Source organism: Podarcis raffonei, chromosome 12, assembly GCF_027172205.1.
Source record: "Podarcis raffonei isolate rPodRaf1 chromosome 12, rPodRaf1.pri, whole genome shotgun sequence".
NCBI classification, from domain to species: domain Eukaryota; kingdom Metazoa; phylum Chordata; class Lepidosauria; order Squamata; family Lacertidae; genus Podarcis; species Podarcis raffonei.
Window position 1 is genome coordinate 26,399,408 of NC_070613.1, and position 21,718 is coordinate 26,421,125.

Consider the following 21,718-nt stretch of genomic DNA (forward strand, 5'->3'; position numbering starts at 1 on the left):
TAAGGTTGACTAGTATCACTAGAGACTTTTCAGAGAGTTGTTTCTGAGCCACGTTGGATAAAGGTGCCTTCACTCTCTTGCCTACATAGACTTTCTGTGTAGAAGAGACATCATTTTACAAATGTCCTTAGTGTTTATTCCAGACATCACAATGTTACTGTGATATGCAAGATAGCTTGTATTTTGCACACAGTCAAAGCCAAACAGGTGATCCCATGTACTTAACTCTTCAGTTGACCACCTGTAAAAAAAAGGCTTGCATGAATAGAACACAAAAGGTTGAATTTATTTGTCCTTTACTTTCAGATTTTCTTTTTATTGCTGTGAAATTAGTTCTCTTGAGGACACAAGATCTTCAGTATTGATACTGAAATTCTTCTACAGAGGCCCTGTGAGCGTGTTTATTGCTCCATGGATAATTTTATATTGAGATTTAATATCCTGTGGACATGTCATATCCCTAGGCACAATTTCAGAACTAGATATTTTAAGCATAACATTAGCATCCTGTTACTTTATGAAAAATGAATATGAATCTAAGAGCATGTGCAAATATAACCGGTAGAAGTATTTTTTTTTTCACAACAAAGCATTGTTTTTCCAAACTAGGAGAGGGTAAAACCCATAAGTGGCAACTGCATTTACACAAAGTAAAACTGATTGAATTTTACTGACTTTTTGTACGCCCAAAGTGATGTGATAGTCTTATTTTTTTTAATTCATGTTGAATGATGGAGGGTGGATTTTAATTAGTTTGACTGACAATGCAGTACCAGGAAATTGTATTCTGAATTAATATGTGGGAAGGGAAGTTGGCAATGTCTCTGTAGGACTAGGCTCCCCACTCGCTAGTCAGTGTATGTAACCAAGAAATGATCTGTATGTCGCACTAGCTATAGAGATGCCAATCCAATCTACCAAAGTTCCAATGCTCTTTTTTAGTGCTGTGACAAAAATTTCTCTTGCATTTTTTTGACCATTCACCATTAGTTAATGAGAAAAAAATATTATTAATGGGAAGAGAAAGTTTCAGCGAAATTATCCAGAAGTTATCTGGGCCTAAGGGAAACCTGTTTCTTCATAGGGAGTCCAGCCCCATCCAGAACAGATACTCCCCAACTCCTGGACATGTCAGTCATTCTTCCAAAGAGTATTTGACAGTTTTCAGATGTGGGGGGTTATTGTGTTGGTTTTACTAGTCGTAATACTTTAAGCGTATCTAATTATGTGTGTGTGTCTGATTGGACAGACTAAAAGTAAATATTTAGGCTTTAAAGGTGGGACTTTGCTGTAAGGGCCTCTGTGCAGGACCAGAAAACCCGTTAACAAGGCTCATATTTTTATTTGTAATTAAAAGAAATAGTAGTTTGTAATTATTTTGTATTACTTGTTACAGCCTTCTTAGCTGGAAAACTTTATGTATTTGTATCTCTAACTTTGGACACTGACATTTATCTGAGAATTTTGCAGGCAAGCTAGGTTTCTTCGACCACTGGGGAAACTGACTAATTTCTCATAAGGCTGTATGGAAAGTACTTAAGATGTAGACAAAAGATTAATTGAAGAGAAATTAATGGTGCCATTTTTGGAATCTAAGCAGGAATGCCCTCCCCTTGAACTTTGGAGGCTGCTGAAAGATATCCATGTCAGAAGGCAGAGGGATTCAATGTTATTTTCAGTCAGATTCTTTTGTCAAATAAATTTTTATTAGTTTTCCAATATTTTCAGTCACATTCTTGCCTGTGATAGAGAACAGCCTCTGCTTGCATGGCTCCTCCCTCTTTCAAATTTGGAACTGTTTTTAAAATATCTTACTGCTAAACAAACAAGCTTTTCCTACCCCCAACCCACTCATTTTATGATCTCCCTGGCTGTTAAGCTATTTTCTGAAGTGAAAGGTAAAGAGACGGGGCACTTCTTTAAAAGGCTTATTATGTACTCTAATTTTAGAGTAGAAAATAAATTATAGTGTTAGTTGTAGAGATGCACGGGCACTTAAATGTTGCCTTTGTTGACAAAATTAATAGGAGCGGAGGCCCAGATCTTTGCAATTGTCCTTTGTGAACTTTACCCAGTGAAGGAAGCCATTTAAAAACATTTATAAATGTTTTTAATGATACGTAAATAAAATTAAATGTGCATTTAAGCAGACGCAAGGCACATGTGGGGTTTGGGGTTTGTTTGTTTTTTAATTCATTGTTTTTAAAAAGGCTTCCTGAGGTGGTGTTATTTTACACTCTTAAGGTGTTCTAATCTGTTCTTTGAAAAGCTTAAAAATACCCCAGAGGCTGTTTCTGAGGTAAAGTGCATAGGTGTGGGGGGAGGGGAGTTTACACACAAGTGTTGTCTCCTTTGTAATGGGAAACACCGCTCATGAATTCTCAGGACATGAAGCCCCCCCTCAGCCCTTCTGTTTCAGAAGAGGTATGTGATTCAAGGGTAGGAGAATCAGCCACCATCTTGAGTTCTGTAGCAGAGGGACCAGAGGCCATTTTCAGCGAGGTGTCTGAACCCTCTGTTGGAAAACCTGAGGAATGCAGTAAAGAAATCAGCGTAAGTCTAGAATACATAAATAAGACCCAGGCTTTTCCTGGGCATTTGAAGTAACTGCTGTTCTTTCGTCCTTTAATTCAAATTACAACCACTCATTCAGAAGCCTTGCATATCCTACAAGCATGGATTGAGATATTTGGGGGGGGGGGTGTAATAATTTTTGCACCCTCTACAGCCACCTTTAAAAAATGAGAGTTGATCAAATCTTGCATGTGTCTCCTTCTGGGTTCTTCATAACAGTATACGGTGCTTTGTAGAAGGGCTACGCTTCCGTTGTCTTACCAAGTATATTGGGTGCTGAATAGTGAATTCCACAGGTCCTTAGGCCTGTTTTCCTATTTATATATATGTACCTGTCTGAAAAAGTTGCATCAGGGATTTCTTTTTTTTTTTTTTTTTTGCTGTATTGAATAATGTGAAGATCAAAACAGGGATTGCTTGATAAATAATCTATACAAATGGTCAAACATATACAAATGGTCATTGGAATTAAGTAGTTAATTAATCAGTTAACAGTTTAAAAAGTTTGAGAAACTTTTGACTAACTGGTTAACATTTTCAGCTTTCAACTTTTTGATGTATACTAGCGAAAAATTACAAGCAAAGTATTTGGTTGAAAATTAAAATCTGGCTTTCACAGAATTTTCCTTTCACGGTCGTTTTCTAGCGCTCTGGAACAACATTGTTATTTTCAAACTCTAATACTTGTTTATGAGAAAGGTAGTGATGTTTGTTTTTATGAGATACCATGAGGTTCCATGAGATTCAAGCTGGTGTTTCAGGGCAGCCTATAGTAGAGAAAAAAGCAGAACAGGAGTGGGAGCCATTTCTGCTACTAAATTGTTAGCTCCCATAAAATATTTGAGCAAATAAAGCAGACTTAATTTTCAAATGTATAAACCTCTGATTTATGCCAGTGGAATTTCGTGATAAAGATTATTTCAGAATTCTGGACATTTTGGAGTAGTGCTACATTTCCTGAGATTAGTCATCATTGCAAAGGAAAATACACACATAGTGGTATTTGTTGAAATAAATGTGTGTTTTAAGAAATGTTTCCTAAAATACCCCTTTGCATGCTATAAAAGTGCTCTTTTTAGAGTTGATCTGCCAGTGAAAATTGATCCTTAAAAAAATGTACTGTGTCCTTCTGGTACAGGCAGCCTAGTCCTCAAAAGCATCTCCTGCCCCTAGTGATTCTGTGCCTTAATGGAAAAGAAACCCACTCACTGCATTTGGAAAAATATAATGCTGTTGGGCAAATTCAACATGCTTCATGCATTACTCATGAATCAGCTTAACTTTTAGCTAGTTATTCTCTTTTTAGAACTTTCAGCTAGTTGAAAGTAGCAATTCTTAATTTACAGGTTAACTGAAATTAATCTAGGGAGTAACCATTGAGGAACCTTGTTATCTTTGGTTCATATTTAAATCCTGGATTATGAGTACCGGATGAGATGATCATGCTGTAACAAACATTTCTGTTATTAAAACTAAAGGGCTAAATGTCATTAGCCACAAATGACATAGTGACTACCAGGCAACCTTGTGCCTGTTCACAGGGTTGCCACTGGCTCTCAAATCCAGCATTGAGACTCACAGTGTTCAGTAGCTAATTGGCATGTGGAACAGGACCTCAAAGAAAAATATTGAGTACTTTTTCAGTATTCTGTAGCTGTTGCTAACAGTCACTGTATTTCTTAGAACTAGTCTAATTATGAGTAATTTCAGTGATAGACAAATAATAAATATTTAGTTGAACAAGCCAGCCTGGTTAGCAATTGGCCAGAGTTATTTGTAAACCAGACTATCTATTTCATATACAGTGCTAAGCCAGGATTATTTGAAATGTATCCCAGGACAGAAAATAATGTAAAATGTACAAAAATGTTATGTTTTTATCTCCTCAAAAGGACATGTAAAGTGAGAGGGATAGTAGGGAGACCCAAAGGCTAATTTTAGATGCATGGGGTGGTGTATTCATCTAGTCAATTAAGAGGAAAAGAGAATCATATCAAAAGTCCAATGTTTCATGATGTTTTTCTTTGACAATCGGGAGTTGCTATATTGGTTAAGATTATGTTTTACTTTAAAAGGGTGAGGCCAAGAGGGAGAAGTATGGTTTGAAGATGAAAGCAAGCAGACTAGGAGTTCACCGGCAACCAGTGCCCAAGCGCCCACAGAAACCGAGATTTGGCCCTGGTTTTTATGCCCACATCTTTCTAGCCTGGCAAGCAAAATGTATTATTGCAGTAGAAGAACACATTACAGTCCTTCAAAAGCACTTCAGGAGAGTGCAGAGCAGGGCTGCTAAACCTTAGGAAGGAAATATGGCCTAGGGCAAAGTAGAGTGGCTTGGACCATAGGTTCCCTTCCCCAACTTGTCGAGAAACATTTGAAATAAATGTTTAGAAATCAATCCATGCTCAAAAACTTGGCTTTGATTCCCCGCCCCGTTAAATGTATCAAAGCTTTTTGCAATGTTCTGGTTGCCTTGAGAACAAAGGACTTCATTGTTATATGCCAAGGACAATGATGTTGAATAAGTTCCATCTAAATATGAGCACTCCAGATGATCAATGCCGATTTTAACAGTATCACTGGAGATATTGGAAAGTGTTAGTTCATACAGTATGAAATTTGGATTTGCTGCCTACTGAGCAAGTTTATAGCATTTACATATACATTGCTAAATGGCTTGTGACCCAACTATCCGATGGAGTGCTTGTCCCTGTACCAGCTAACCCAGACATAGAGGTCAGCGGAGTGGGCCCTAGTCAGTGATCTATCAACAGGGATGGGTTTCTGTAGTGGTGCCTGATTGTGGTATTCCCTTCCGCTGGTGGAGTGGTTGGTTTCTTATTTTGTTGGGCTTCTGGCACCAGATAAAAACACATCTGTCATCAAGACCTTTGGAGGAGCTGATTAGACTACTCAGGGCCTGGAGTACAGGGATTATTGTGTCTGCTGATGTGCTTCTGTTTGTTTCCCTTTTTTCACATTTTGGTTTTACTGTTTGAAATGGTTAATTTATTTGTATTTTATAATTGTAAACTGGGACACACCTAGATGAACAGTGGTTTAGAAGTTCAATTGATAATAATAAAAATTACTTTGGTTATGCTGTCTAGTGAATAAAGCATGCTCAATTGGACATCTTGGTACAGCTGTTCGTTAATCTCATCTTTACAGAAATTCTGCAACAAATCCAAATTTCATTCTTCTGCATGGGCTAAGTCTTTTTGACAACTCCACTGATATAGGAATACTGTTGAAATAGGCAGTGACCATCTGGAGTGCTGAGTGATATTTAAATGGATATCGTTAGACATTGCCCTTGGTACCTGACAATGTCAGGCATTAAATATCCAAAGTATAATCTCATTAGTTTTGGTAATAACAGTTGTTCTGCATCGGGTTGGCTCAACACAGTTAATGGTAGTGTGTGAGTGCTGAAAATTTTATCTCTCCGTTTCTTTTCTTACTTAGCCAACAAGTCCCAAGTTTGGAAAAGCAGACTCTTATGAAAAACTGGAAAAACTGGGAGAAGGCTCATATGCCACAGTATATAAAGGGAAAAGCAAGTAAGTACATTTTTATCATGTACATTTACGTACTTGTGATGCAGACCAGATGCTTCATAAACAATCCCACTATTTTTAAATAAAATATATTGTGAGGTAGGAGTAGCAGGTAACCATTTTGAATTGTTTTTTAGCTTGAACTTTAAATCTAGTGTTTTTAGTATGTAGAGAGAATGAAGAAGAGTATTCGATACAAGCCTCTTCCCATTTCCCATTATTGTTGTGCTAAGTGTAGGATATTACTAAGTGCAGTAATGCCAAATGAGCAATATTGGCAGGCCTGTGACCTACAGTTATGTTTTGGAAGAAAATGATTTTAGTTTTTTGAACCATTTATATAACACTTTCAGTTCCAGTTGTGTTGTAGTATTGGTTTCTGGCTGCAGCTCATTATTTTTCATAACTAAGAGGTTATACACAAAGTAAATTTTCAAGAGAAAAGCCAATTATTGGAAAAGTTTTATGTTAACATTATTTTATCATAGTGAGGTGCTAGGTGTGCATCTGCCCATGTATGTTATGCATATACATATGTGGGCCCATTTCATGCAGCTGTTTGCCCACCCACTGAAAAATAAGGAAAACTTTGTAAAAAAATGTGTCTGCACATGTCCAACTATTGGCACGTAGGGCATGCCTCAGCCTTACTTGGTGTGTGTTCTCATCTGCTTGCTTGAAATGAGACCACATGCTAAATTGCAACATGCCTTTCCAAAGCCTTTCAGACCCATAAAACATAAAGGGAGGAAGCACTGCTCCAGCATGTTTTTTACATATGGCTTCTCTTGTCAGCCTGAAGTCAATAAAGAAACAGCATGGTTCTTTCCTTTTTAAATAAAAGGTTGCAAGTCAGCGTAAGCCTTTCCTCAGCTGAAGCTGGTGGAGTTGGAGAAGTGAAGGTCCTAGACAAGAATATATGGGGACAGAGACTGGTTGTGGGGAAACAGAGGAGGAAGGCCATGGAAGTTAAGGATGAAGAATATGTGTTTCATTTGACAGGAAGCCAGCATTGGGGCCTTTGGCAAAAGCATTGTCTGGTCTGAATTAATAGGGCGATGAAAGCTTTTTGTATCAGAGTTCTAGATAGAAGTAAGAAGACAAGAACAGACATAAGAGGAAAATATTGTAGTAATCAGGGTGGGTGATGTAACATTTCAACTATACACATCTTTTGTCTTGATTATATTAATTAGTCCAAAAGATTATAAGAACTGTTATTCTTCTCAGGTTCTTTCCACTAAAGTGGCCCTACAAACAATGGCTGTTTAATAATCAAATGCTCAAGAGGTACGCATCAAGTAAACTAGTCTGGATGGTGTCTGCTTATTAAACTTCTGTCCCACCCTCCTGAAGGAGCCGAGGGTGGCAATCAAGGCAACAAAACAAAGCAATTGAAAATCAAGGAATCTAAAACATTTTTTAAAAAATTAAGAACATCCAAAAACATGGAAAAAACTATTGGGAAATACTGATCAGATTACATTCCAAATAAATGTACAAGCAGATTTTAATAGGCTGTGTAGTTCATTTTCAGCATCTCACATTATCCTTTATTGGCTGTAAGGAAATACTGTGATAGCCACATCTGCACGTTTCACAAGGCATGAGGGGATTTAGAATTGCATCAGTAGAAACAGCTGGAAAAGCAAAATCATACCAATATTGCTTTTAACTGAATCAGGTTTTTTTCAACCACCTGAAAACCTGATTGAATTCACCCCACATCCCCCAAAGGTATTTTAAAAATCTTAACAAAATTATTAGGTCAGCTCTTAATTCATAATGATAGGTCATATAAATAATAACAAAGGTCAGTCCTCAAGTTATCCATGATCAGTTGAATCTTGAAGCCTCTCTCAAATTACAGCAAAATTGTTCTATCCAAAAAGCTATGGAGAGGTGAATCATAGAGCAGAGATACTCAGTGTTGTGAAGTAACCCAAAATTATTTAGAACTTATCAATTGCAACTCACAGAAACATTGACCACTGGGAGCAAGCATGTCAGCACATTTCACCAAAAAATAACAAAAACTGCTTATAAGGGCACCTGCAAATTTTGCTTCATAAATTTCTTTTTCTGAGGACTAGATAGACCTACAATTTAAAAAATGAAAGCTCAGAATGTGGGGCGAATGAAGGTCATTAGTTAATTACTCTAACTGTGTAAAGCATTTTATTTTAATGCTATAATTTGGGATAAATACCTGAGATAAAGATTTGATAAGTTGAATATTTCAAAGCTGCTAGTATTTTGCTTTTATGGGTGGCAGAAGTTGGACCAGAGAAATAGGATGTTCTGTACATAGAAAAGCCTATTATTGAAATGTGCTAAATCTAATTTTGTTTGTGTAATGTTTTGTTTGCATTACTCCAGGGTAAATGGAAAGTTGGTGGCGCTAAAGGTGATTAGACTTCAAGAGGAGGAAGGCACTCCGTTTACAGCCATCAGGGAAGGTACACTTGTTTCTTTATTTATTGCTCTTGGTTTTCTCTTCCTCCTTTGTAATTGCAACATACATCTTTTCAGCTTCTTGTTGCTGGAGAACCTTGGGTTTCTCAAATTATATGGTTATGTTTCTTGTAGGAGGAGGATTGCTTCTTAAAAACCAAAAGCACCCTGTTGTGTGGGAGTTGACATGAAATAAAACAAATCTGTGCTTCTTTATTGCTAGCTTATATAAGAACTGGTATCAGGTGTACATGACAGTATGTATGCATTTGCGGAGGTGCAGAAATGCCAGTGGGAGTTCACATTGTTGGTTAAGAGAACTGCTTGCTGTGAAGTAGCACCCTAACTGAGAATAAATTTCACTTGGCTGCAGTCCATTAATAATAGCTCATATGTTAAGTCACACAAAAGTATTGGAAAATATATAGAAGTGCAAGTTTCAAGAAGCAACCTCTGAAGTAGTGTGTATTGCTAGTTAGAAGATTAAAATGTGTGTTTAGAGGGTTTTACCATACATGTTCAGGACATGTGTCTCTAACCATCTCTGTAAGATACATCTCTGTGCTTGGGAAGTAAGTCCTTCTAGAGCAGGAACACTTGAGGGAATTTAGCTCAAATGTTGCTTCACGGTAGGGGTGGGGAACCTTTTTGGTGCCTTTTTGGAGCACTTTGAAGTCCTGACTTTGAGATTGAAAGTACCATGTGTGCCTGAATCAGCAGGCTTCAAGCTCTACCGTCTGTCAGCTAAAGCCTACTTTCTACATTCATTGGATGCATGAGGGTTGTGCACCCAATCTGGCAGGCTTTGGTTCTGCTGCTGAACATTTTGGCACAATAAGCAAATATTGTACCTTAAAAATAGATTTATGTGTTGTGTTCTGAATCAGCAACATTCCTTCTAGGGCTCAATTTTCAGACTGATTTGCATAGTCAGTTTGATAGCTTAATAGAAGTAGTAGTCATTTTTTGAGTACAAAAAAACTGTATTAATGTAATGATGGGAAACATGCAGTTTCTCCTCTGCAGCGATTTTGAGCATCAGCCGAATGCTCTCATATTTGACAGTGGGCGAGTAGGTCTCGTGGTAATGCTGTCCTGGTACCTGTGAAAAACCTCTGGCAACCAATCTGGCTTTGTGTCTGACAACCTTGCCATTCTGGTCTGTCTTGGCCTTGAAAACCCATTTGCTGCCAACCAGTCTCATTCCTGGGACTACCGGTACCAGCTCCCAAGTTTGGTTCCTGTTCAATGAATCAACTTCAGCCTTCATGGCATTTAGCCAAGGCTCAGCATCTTTAGAGGTTAACTCCTGAACCTCTTTGAAGCTTGAAGGTTCCCACACCTTCTCTGAGCTACTAAGAACAGCAGTTGCCGTCTTAGCAAACTCATCAGCAAATCTCTTTGGAGGTCTGCCTTTGGTCGCCCTTTCAGACCTGCGAACCAGACGCAAGTCTTCTGGACTCATCTCCTCCTTCTTAGGAGAAAAGTGACCAATGGTGAACAGTGGTTCTTCCAGTTCATTGTCAGACGCATCAGATGGTCTGACTGAGGCCTTTGCGCTCTTGTAGTCTGCTGTGTCATCACTGTCACTGACACCAGCAGCAGCGCCACCCACTGAACTGGAATCTGAACTCTGATCCTCATCATCCTCATCATCCTCAGCTTCCTCAACATCATCTGCTTTTTTCACATCACCTTCATCCTCCTCTGGGTAACTCTGGAAAATTCCCACATTTTCCCCCCACTTAGGATTGTACTCAACACTCTTTGTGAACTTAATGGACTTAGAGTTAGTCATCCATACTCTGTATGCACCTTTTTCGTACCCCATGAACAAACCATGTGCCCCACGCTTCCCAAGCTTGTTGCTCTGTGGGGTGTGTACCCACATGTCAGAACCAAAGATTCTCATGTGCTTGACGTTCGGTTTCTTACCAAACATCTTCTCGTAGGGAGTACAACCAATAGGTGATGACAGTCTGCGATTAAAGGAATAAACAAACGTCGACAGAGTTTCCCCCCAAAACTTCTCAGGGAGGTTGGCATCATGCAACAAGGTTTTCAGGCCTTGAAGCAAAGTCTGATTTGCTCGCTCTGCAAGTCCATTCATCCATGGCGATCTAGGCGTTGACAAGTCATGCTGGATTCCCTTCTCAGTCAGGAAAGCTTCAAACTGCTGAGAAGTGAATTCCCCGCCCCGATCAGTAAAGAGACAGCCAATACGTTTACCGTGAACATTCTCCAACCAAGGACCAGAATGCCTTGAACCTAGGAAACGCTTGCGATTTCTGCTCGAGCATAAACACATGAATGTACCTGGAAAAAGAATCAATTAGAACCATGAAGTACCTTGCTCCACCTAAAGAGGGCGCAAGTCCAGGTCTGCGTGCACTAGCTGGTAGGGTTTGGAAGCCTGCCTGCTAGACTCCTTGCCTTTTGGAGCAACCTTCACCTTGTTCTCTGCACAAGATACACACTTCATGTGAAATTTACAGGGTTTGATGTTCAAACCCTCAACCAATCCAGGCATCTTGGCCAGCGCTTGCCAAGACATGTGACAGAATCTTCGATGTGCTTCATGAATACATCCTGCATGAAGAACCTTGTTAGTTTGTGCAACACAACAAGAATCAACATTTGAGACAGCAACACCATTGTCATCATAAGTTATACAGAATAAGCCATCCATAAACTTTGCATGCAAAATGTCCTCTTTGCCTTTTCTGATGACACAGACGCTCCTCTTGAAGGAAATCTCAAAGCCACGCCCAGTCAGCTGTGGGACACTAAGCAAATTGTCCGCAGCACCTGGAACAAAAAGTACATCTCTGATGGTAGTGTGCAGACTTGCAAGTTTCACAGTCCCGACTCCTGCAATTCGCAACGTCTTTCCATCAGCCAGGTGGATCTCACCTTCTTGAGGTTTGAAGGAGATAAAGAGATGGCGGTCCTTTGAGACATGGCGGGTACACCCCGAATCAATAACAAACCTGACCTTAGCCTTTGGAGCAGCCTTTGCAGCAAGCAAAACCTTGTTTTCCACCGGTGTGGGCTTTTGCAGCTTGCCCCCCTGCTCCTGGCCATCAGACTTGCCTTTAGCCTTTGGTGAAGCTGTGCCAGCAAACAAAGCCTTGTTTTCCACTGGCGTGGGCTCTTCACCCTCCCTCTGCTTCGGGCCATCTGCAGGCATCTTGCTCTGTTTACCTCTGGCCTTCCGGCCTCTGCAAGGCGATGACCTTGGTTCCCACGAGAAACAGAGCTCTCAGCTGCCGACTCCTTGGCTCCCCCTGGAGGCTGGAATGCTGCCTGGGATGACATCACAGTCAGCTCCCCCTGCAGCTTGCAACCGGTGCCCTCAGCATCCCTGCATTCACTCGCATTCTGGGAAACAGCCAGGACCTCCGATGCAGTCAAACTCTGGGCTGGGATGATTGGCAGATGGGCTTTTTTCAAAGCATTCCACATCTTACGTGCAGTCACGTTGCCAGCAAGCGTTTTAATTTCCTCCAGAGAGACGGATAAGACTATTACGTCTATCGCCCTTAAATTCTGGGTCTTCCATCTATCTGTCAGAGGAACTGGAGGGGCTTCAGACACAGTATGCCACACTCCAAACTGACGCAGCAAACTCTCACACCATTTTGCCCAGGTCTGATAATTGTGCCAATTTAACTTTGGGCACTCAGTGGCCTCAGAAGCTTGGAAAAACTCCATTCCAGCTTTTTGCTTTAGCCGTGAGCCTTTTATGCCTTCAAAGACGTCTTATCTCGGCAGCTCATAAATCACGAAGCCTGCTTGGCTCGGCTCCCAGGCCAATTAGCCGGCCGGAGTTCAAAGACTCTTCCACGGCATTCAGAAAAGCCTCTGCTTTCGCTTTTCCAACACATACCTCAGCAGTCTGTCGCAGTCTTACTCTCCTGTAAGTGCCGTGAATCTGGGCCCATAACCTATTGTTGGGATACTGCCAGGGAGACAAAGTCCATCATAGCCCCCAAGCCGGCTGCCGGACGATCCATCGACCTCTGGTAGACACGCAATATCAGCAATTAGCGACACGAAGCCTCAGAAATAGTATTCCACATTCTTAGGCTGGTGCACACTCTATCAGCAGAATTCACACAGCGAAAGATGCACAGCAGGAGAGCATTTTTCCAAGTTTATTCAGCGGTGATCAGAACAAAGAAAAACATGACTGCTTGCGTGTTCAGGCAACAAGAGAAATGAAAGCAAAGACACAACAGAAACATCCTGTGAAACAGGAAATACGCAGGCTGTGACACAAACATCCTGCTCCCTTTTAAGGTGGAACGGAAATATCCTAACAAGATTACCGGTATGTCTGTAAATTAAGATATATTAATATATTACTGCTTGGTGGCTTCCAGGACAGACATAATGTTCAGGATGTCAACATTGATTTAGTGTTCTTTTTTGACCCAAAGATTAACCCAAAGATTTTTTTCAGCTCAATTTCAGCTGAACGCTATCTTAATTCTGACCAGCATTTTTTTCTGGTGGAATTCTAATTTGCACCCCCCACTTTTTTTTAAAAAAAAACATACATACTTGTGAATACTCTTGTATAGAATGGGCTGTAAATTGCTTTGAGTTCATGTGGACATACTCCCAAGTAAGTGGATATAAAATATATCCACTTATAAAAATGTATATAAAAATGTAGCCTTAAATGGCTTCAGTAGATATATTTTGTTTTACAACCCTAGAAGTTCAGCCTCTTTAGGGCTTTTGTATACTAAAAGCTACGTATCAGTATTTGTTTCCCACACTTGCTTTACAAGCTTTCTGACTCTTTCTCATCAAAGTTCAGACAGCAAAAAAGTTGCTGTAGGCTAAATAGCTATAGTTCAAGAAACTTTTCATGTTGTCTGACAAAAAAAACCCAACAGCACTTGTAAGCTGAAGCTTTGAGTGGAGAATAAGAAAAACTTAATGAAAAATTGCCCACTCAGAATTTCAGTGCCATCATTAGCATGATGATACAAATCTCATGGAAGAGTAGGGATACTAAAATAATCTTTTTCTTTTTCATCAAAATTTTAATCAGCTTCCTCATACTTTTAGGATTCTTTTCCCAACCTATTTGCCATAATCTCTTCAGAGACAAAATGCAGAATTAAAAAAATGCAGTACATGACAATTATCTATGTTCTTGTAAAAATGCTTCTTTCTCAGCCTTAGATAATTCAAAACTGAATTCCACATTTTATAAACTCTGGGTAGAAAACACACCAAGCATAACCTGCAAATTTCCAAAATATGCCTTCTAAGAACATAAATAATTAATCACCAGTCAAAGAGGTTCATACATATTAACATGCTAAAAATCTAAATACATTTCCTGGGATACTATTACAGTGTTCAATAGATATATTCTGTCACCAATGCGACACAAATGTCAATCACAATGAGGATAAATGATGGGGATGCAGATGAAAATAGTTTGTTGAAATTGTATCTGTTACTTAATAGCAATTATTTGTTTCAAAAGGCAGTCACAGCTTAAAATAAGATGGAGTTGCATAAAATTAAATACAACTTAGCTATTTACCTTTGTTGAAACATAAAACAGGTGGGTGTTGCTTTTGCATGGCTTCATAGTTAGGCTTGGAATTACTGCCTTTTTGCTTTTTCCATTAAAATTTTGCACCACTATATAACTAGATCCAAACATCTATAGTTTTAAGCTTTTTATTCAGATGTATTGTTCATCCCCATGATTGGTGCAATTTATTCTAGATGAACACATCATCATCATCATCATCATCATTAAAAACACATTAAAATGTAGCCACCTTGAGGTGGACAGTGGTTAAGAAAGTTCAAACAGTGATCTGGATGAGGGCTCTACCTCAGTAAGGCAGTTAGAACCAGTTGAACCAGTTGCCACCTCACTAAGTGTCCAGGGAGTGAGGTTCCTATGGTAGCCAAGGAGCTGGCTAGCCAATCAACATAGGTGACCAGATCAAAGGTGGAGGGTGTCAGAAGATTGGACTCGAGTCCCATCTCAAAGGACTTGTCATTGCAAGTGTGAACAGACCCAGCCCCTGCTGTAGGAGCACTTGCTTGCAAGCTCAATCAGAAAGGGCATATCACATATTCGGACAATGTCTTTGCTTAAGCCAATCCATGTATCCTAGATTCTGCCTTTTGAACGTGTCACATGTGTTTTGAGCTGATGCAGAGATCGCATGTTGAATTAGTAAAAAAAAAACAACTTCCAGGATTTCTTGAAAGGAGATTCTGAATCTTTTGTCCAAGGATGTGAGCCAGGACATCTGCCAAGAGTCTTACCCATAGTGTGAGAACGTTGTTGTTTAGTATTTTAAAAAATCACAAACATTGCCTAGAAAAAAATGGTTGCTTTCTGGTTCATTTTTCAAACTTCAGATTTTGTCTTCTGTGTATTCTCCAAGTTTGTTATCTTTAGTGTTCTCTTTTCTTAGGCTTGTATTTTATTTATCAAAGCTTTGGCAGAACTTAAAATTAGTTATCTTTTTTTTCATGGATTTTGAGTTGTGTAGTTGCTTTATTCTGTTGAACTCTTGTATTAAAGAATTTTGTGAGCTGCCTTAGAGGCATTGGTTAAGCAGAAGGGCAGGACATAATTTTTAATGCCTCCACTAGCCTCATTTCTGATCTTGGAGTCTAGGTGGGAGGAAATGGGAATTGGTCATAGCGCGTTGGGAAATTGAACAGTCTACTCTCCCTCACCCAGACCCACTGTTGCTCTGAAACACACCTCTTGAGCTTCATATGTAATTGGAAAAGAACAGAGTTAAACAAATAGGTGAAGTCACATGTAGTATGACAAACCGCCCCCCCCCAATATACCTCAGTTCTCGAACAGAATCTGTTCTGGAAGTCCGTTCCAAAAATGTTTGAAAACCAAGGCACAACTTCTGATTGGCTGCAGGAGCTTCCTGCACTCAATTGGGATACACGTAAGCTGTGTTGGATGTTTGGCTTCCAAAAAATCTTCACAAACTGGAACACTTCCGGGTTTGCGGAGTTTGGGAGCCAAAACGTTCGAGTCACAGGGCGTTCGAGAACCAAGGTACAACTGTGTACACACACACACACACACACACACACACACACTGCTTCCTGCCAGCTTTTGAAAGGTGTCTATCCTCCTTTTAAGAGTTAAACATACCTATTTTACTCTTGCATCTTGCCCCAATTAAGGTAGTGTAACTAAAGCTGAAGCATCCAAAGTGTGTTGCACTTTGACCCCAATTGAATAAATACAAATCCATCTTTTCACAACTTTCACCCTACCCCTTGATGCATGACAGGCTTCTTCCCCCTCCCCCACTCGAAGTGCTTATTTTTGAGGGTTTTAAGGCATTTAAAGGTATTCTCAAATCTTTATTCAGTTATATAAGGCAGTGATTTAGAATGTTTTGAAGCGGGATTTGCCTAGACTTACTCAGACGTTTGGAATTGATGTCAACTAACTCCACCTACTGAGTCCTGCTTTCCCCTTCCACAACAATATTACGTCTATCAATCAATATTTCATTAATCAATTATTAAGCATTAAATAACAAATATATATATATATATATATTATTGATAATTAAAAATAATTTTTGAACAGAATTAACTATTACATAGAGCCTGATTCTTAAAGGGGGCAACACATTAATGGTGTTTATTATTCGCTTATATAGAGCATTTTTATCCCACTCTTCAACAAAAGGACTCAAGAGAGTGATGTATATATAATTATTTACAACAAGACAGCCTCTGTCCAGGATGGGAAGGAAGAGGACAATAGAAAACTTAGTTGCCAGTTTTTGAAGTAAAATACTGTACTTCTTATAATAACCATCTGGAACGGAAAATATTCAGGAACTGGAGCAGCTCTAAGGAGTTGGTCTTTCAGTAGAATTGATGGAATGGTCCTGTTCCCATATATCTCATAACTGCAGCCAAATTGAATGGCAATCCCCCTCAAATAATAATATGGTTAATGATAATAATGTTGTAGTACTGGAAGGGATGCAAAACAAACATTGCTCAGGAATTGCCTTTGGCTTGCTTTTGGCATATTCAGCCCTTTTGCCTTCTACACTTCACATGTTATTTGGCATTCAATGTTCCTAAAGTGTAGGTAACCTCCAGAATATAGACTTAGCTATAATAGCATAATCCTTATTGAGTGATAATGATTCCTTCAGAAGCACAGAGAAAATTGGTATTCAGTGTAGTTTTACTCAGAGTAGATTTACTCAATTGAAATTAAGAAGAATAAATTAGTTCCATTAATTTTGGTGGGTCTGCTTGGTTGAATACCACCCAATATGTTAGTGTAATACTGTCTTTGGAATGATTGCATGAACCTGGGTAATCCAAACTTGATGCAAGACTAATTTGTTTCCTCTAACCAAGCTCCTAATTCTTGTTACAGTTTTGTGTGTAATGTGCTGTGACCTTACTGTCAAACTGCATTCATTAAGATGAAGAAGATAAGCTTTTGAAGTTGTATGAGCTTTGATTTGATGATAAGATGTGCAGTGCAAAAGTGGAAATGCTTTCTCTAAAAGGACAGCTGGGGTAGAGGGGAAAATTTGGATTTTTGCCAGACTATCTTTCCATAGTTTCATTACTTTTGCAAGTGAATATTGACTTGGCTATTATTGACAATTATAACTGCAACATATGTTTGGGGGGGGGGAGCAAGGGAGAACATGTGAACCTCCCACTTAGAGTGATGCTTAGTATGGAGAAATTGACTTCTTGCCTTTTGCTGTAACTTCTTTATTCCTCTGTTTCTTCTAGCTATCCTAACATCTAATAGCTGAAATTGTACAATATTGAAATAAACAACAACTTATCATCCTATAGAAACATGCATCTAGATTCTAGACAAACAATAAGGGCATTCATCCCAACGTTAGATTCTTGCATCATATGCTAGAATGCTTGCTCAAAACTCTTTGGGAATTGAATTAAAATGAAGCCATCTGTTTATCTTTACATTTGCTGCAAGAACAAAAACTCCATGTCAGATTAGCATTACATAACAAGTTTGCTAATGGGGTGTACGTGTGTGTGCTGTTTTTAAACTTTGTTAAAAATAATTTATCCAGTAATATTGTATTTTACATAGTGTAGCTGTGCCTATTAAGTTGGTTTCTGTACTGCTTGTGCTTTCTAGTTTATTTCACTCTTGTTTTTTATGTGATGGAAAATATCTACTTCTTCTACCTGTCAGCTGCAGCAGCTACCTCTGACAGAAAACTCTTGCTAAATCAGAACAAAAAATTTTTTTCCTTCCAGTAGCACCTTAAAGACCAACTAAGTTAGTTCTTGGTATGAGCTTTTGTGTGCATGCACACTTCTTCAGATACCTGAAGAAGTGTGCATGCACACGAAAGCTCATACCAAGAACTAACTTAGTTGGTCTTTAAGGTGCTACTGGAAGGAAAAAATTTTTTTTTGTTTTGACTATGGCAGACCAACACGGCTACCTATCTGTTGCTAAATCAGCTCATTTATAGCTTCAAAACCTAATGGGTTTGTCTCTTGAATGATTTGTGTTGAAGTTTTTCACTTGGTTTCTGAACCAGAATACCATTGGGTTGTTGTTGTTTTTGATGTACTGAAGTTAAGAAGTAGAGCAGTGGGTCGTCAGCATATTCCTGCCAACATACTCCAAAACTCTGACCCCACTCAGGAGCTTCATGTAGATAGTAACAGTATAGAGGATTAAATCAAACCTTGAGGAACGCAGCATTGAAGTCTCCATGGGGCTGAAGTGAACACCCCAAGCATCACCCTCAGGAAACGATAACCCAAGTAGAAGCAGAATCACTGCAAAGTAGTTCCAGCCACCCCCAACTCTGACAGTCACTTCAGAAGGGTGAAGTGGAAGTACTGGTAACCATAGGAGAAAGTGATCCTGTTCTTTTGGGGTTCGCTATAGAAGAGATAAGGGGAAACTGAGTGTAGTCAGACATGCGCTCTAGACTTTAAGAAGGTTGATTTCAAAAAGCTTAAGGAGCTACTGGGTGAGATTACATGGTTAGAAATACTCAAAGAAAAAGGAGTCCGAGTTGGATGGGAATTTCTTAAAGGTGAAATATTTAAGGCACAAATGCAGACAATTCCAACAAGAAAGACCTCTAGTATGAGAGTTCCCTTAGCCTAAGAACTGATATGTCCCTGACTGAAATGTCCTGTCCATGATGGACTCAACTAGGTAGCCCTTGACAAGCCTCTGTCTCATAGCTTCACCCCATCCCCAACCACAATGTGGATATAATAATACTGACTTGCTTCACTATATGGAATACAGATTACACAATAATATGCTTAGAATAATTTGAAGCACTATATAAATGCTTCATTTGCATTTGTATTGATGTTGGGTTCTTTTTATAGTTGTAATCTTTTGTGTGTGGCTAGCACTGAGTTAATATGGTGGAGGGCTTCCAGTAACTAATATAGATACCTAAAGTGATGAGGACAGATAATAAAAGATCAGGGGAAAGAAAGCCAGTAGACAGGCATCAGAGTGGGGTGTGCTCAGTATGTTTAAGTTTTAATGACCTGTTTGAGGTTTTAGAGAGAAAATAACGATCACCAAGAAGAGGTAAGGGCCTGAGGTGATACTTTAACAGTGAAGAATAGAAAACTCATAAATAGGAAAGGATGCAGTTATGTTAAGCCTGTTGCCTGCTTTCTATTGAACATTTGCTGGATTAATTTTATTGTACATCATTAGACATACAGTTTGAAGTGGGGTGTGCGTGTGTGCATGCGTGCGTTCTTTCATGTATATGTATGGTTGGCATCCGTCTGTATCAGCAGGCAATGGAAGACTGTGCCTTTGGGGGTGAAGTCAAACCGCTGGAGAGTTACAGCTCCTGCTGTGGCTGTAGAGATTGATAAGGGAAAGATATGTTTTGTTGTATCAGAGGCAGATGAAAACATCTGGTTGTGCTGGTGTGTGTGTGTTTCATAAACACCCACACCCACACCCCTCTCACTTCAAACTATATTATTAATCCATCCCTCAGTGTGAGACCTCGTGGAAATAATATATAAGAACATAGGAAGCTCCCTTAGACCATTGGCCCAACTAGCTCAGTATCTGCTGCACTGATTGGCATATGAAAGCAGCAATGACCGCTCCCCGCTTAAAACGGGGGCGCCCTTTGCGTGGACGTGCGCAGCCCCTAGATCTGGAGCGGCTCCAACAGCATAGGCTTGGTTTGCCTTCCCTCAGGTGGGATACCTGGAGGTCTCCGCCTACCTCAGTCAGTTGTCCAATCCCACCTGGGGGAAGCGTTCCCAAGGAGACCAGGCCAGGTAGGGGAGGGATTACCTGTCCACACAATAGAGGGAGGATCTTACCTGGGAATCCTCACTTGGCTCCAGAGCTTCTCCTACCCTACCCACCCTCAGTTAATGTCTTATTTGCAGGTTAACTTTTCTTCACAGGTATGCGGGCGCTGCTACGTTAAGGTCGCTGTTAAAGGGCCGGGAAGGAATTTCCCTGCATTGGCAGGTTTCGCCTTTCCCATAGCAAAACGTCACAACTTTGGCGGTATCAGGCCTTGGGCGGAATCCTTTAGTCCATCTTCCTCTTTGCGGCGGCGCTACCAGGGTTCCCCGTTAAAGGGGTTTCTGAAAGTAGGCTTTGACCGTACGCCGAAAGGTCGTCATTGCTCTCCCCTGCGGCGGCGGCGTAACGAGGGCGGCTATCTCTGCTTGAACATATGTTCTCCAGAGCTGGCCCATCCCCCCCCCACACACTGGATAACCCTGATGCTCCCTAGGTCCCCGGCTGGGGACTGGGGAGGGAGAACGCCCAATGCCTGAGCCAAGGTCTACCCACGTTTGAAATTTAATAAAGTTGTGGCCAATTTAATCCCATAGCACGTTGTCATGAGTCGTTATTCCACATGACGGGGGGGACCGCGCGGGATCTGGGGACTCCGCCTGTCCACGCAAAAGCATTTCCCCCCTTCCCTTTCCCCTTTATATAGCTGTTGTTTCTATCTTGGGCTAGGGGACAAAGTATATAAAAGAACAAAAACCAGAAAAGTATTACTTGGATATGACTGTACAGTTGCACATTATTGTCTTTGGATATACATTTATATTATGAGGGATGTTGTTCGTTTTCTGATGTTTGTGTGAGTTGACAAGTTACCACTGGCATTTTGGCTTCTAGTGACACATTGCTTGTCATGTCACATTGGTTAAATATACCATATCTTAGGAATATTAAATGTCCACATTAAATATGCATTACAGTGTGAGCATTAAATATAGATTACAGAGAAAAATAAAATATGTGCAAAACCTTTTACTGGTTTAATAGGAAAAGGTTTTTCTGTTACTTTTCCACAGACTTAATATAATTTTTATATGAAGTGACTGATTTGGATAATCCTGTGTTAAAACACTGAATACAGTACTTGCATTCTTAAGGGTTAATGTAGCAAACTGAATCAACTGATGGTATGCAGGGCAGATTATATTACATTAACATGTTAAACTTGTTCTAATAATACACATTAAGTTATTTGAAAAAAATATTCACACAGGAGAAAAAAGCTAGAAAGAACATTTTCCCTTTTTTATACTTTACTCATGGGGTAGGGAGGAAGGTGAAATGCAGTGAACTCTATAATTCTGTGTGGGTTCAGGTGAAATAAGTATAGGTTGTATGTGGAGACAGATTATGCATCATTCAGAGCACCTACAAAATATTACTAGTATTGAAGTCATTTTTGGGTGAGTTTATTGGTTAACTATATTTTCTTTTAATTGTGCCTTTTTTCTTTCAGCTTCTCTTTTGAAGGGCCTAAAACATTCTAATATTGTGCTGCTTCATGATATTATTCACACAAAGGAGACATTGACACTGGTATTTGAGTTTGTGGTAAGTTAACATTTTTATGTACTGTGATCTAAACCAGGGCCTCAAAAAGCAAAATGGGTGCCATTTAGTTAAAAAATACCCAGATTATTTAAATAATAGTCCCTTGCTGCCCATTGAGAGAGACTAGAATATAATCTAGTGTGTTGAGTGTGGAAACCTGTGAGCCTGTCTAAATCTTGCTCCCAGTCCATCATTAAGTTTGGTTGGC

General features: G+C 39.6%; 1 protein-coding gene across 7 annotated transcripts in view; it reads left to right on the forward strand.

Annotated features, from left to right (window-relative positions):
* CDK14 (cyclin dependent kinase 14) overlaps positions 1–21,718 on the forward strand; it is a 226,584-nt gene that overhangs the window by 74,544 nt on the left and 130,322 nt on the right. For 5 of the 7 annotated variants that reach the window (XM_053410263.1, XM_053410262.1, XM_053410267.1 and 2 more), the window contains 3 exons: positions 6,043–6,137; positions 8,514–8,593; positions 21,416–21,510. In XM_053410263.1, coding sequence (XP_053266238.1) covers positions 6,043–6,137; positions 8,514–8,593; positions 21,416–21,510 — 270 coding nt within the window. Of the gene's footprint in view, positions 1–998; positions 1,131–2,206; positions 2,554–6,042; positions 6,138–8,513; positions 8,594–21,415; positions 21,511–21,718 lie in introns of those variants that run through there. The other 2 variants (XM_053410268.1, XM_053410266.1) reach the window with 2 other exon arrangements.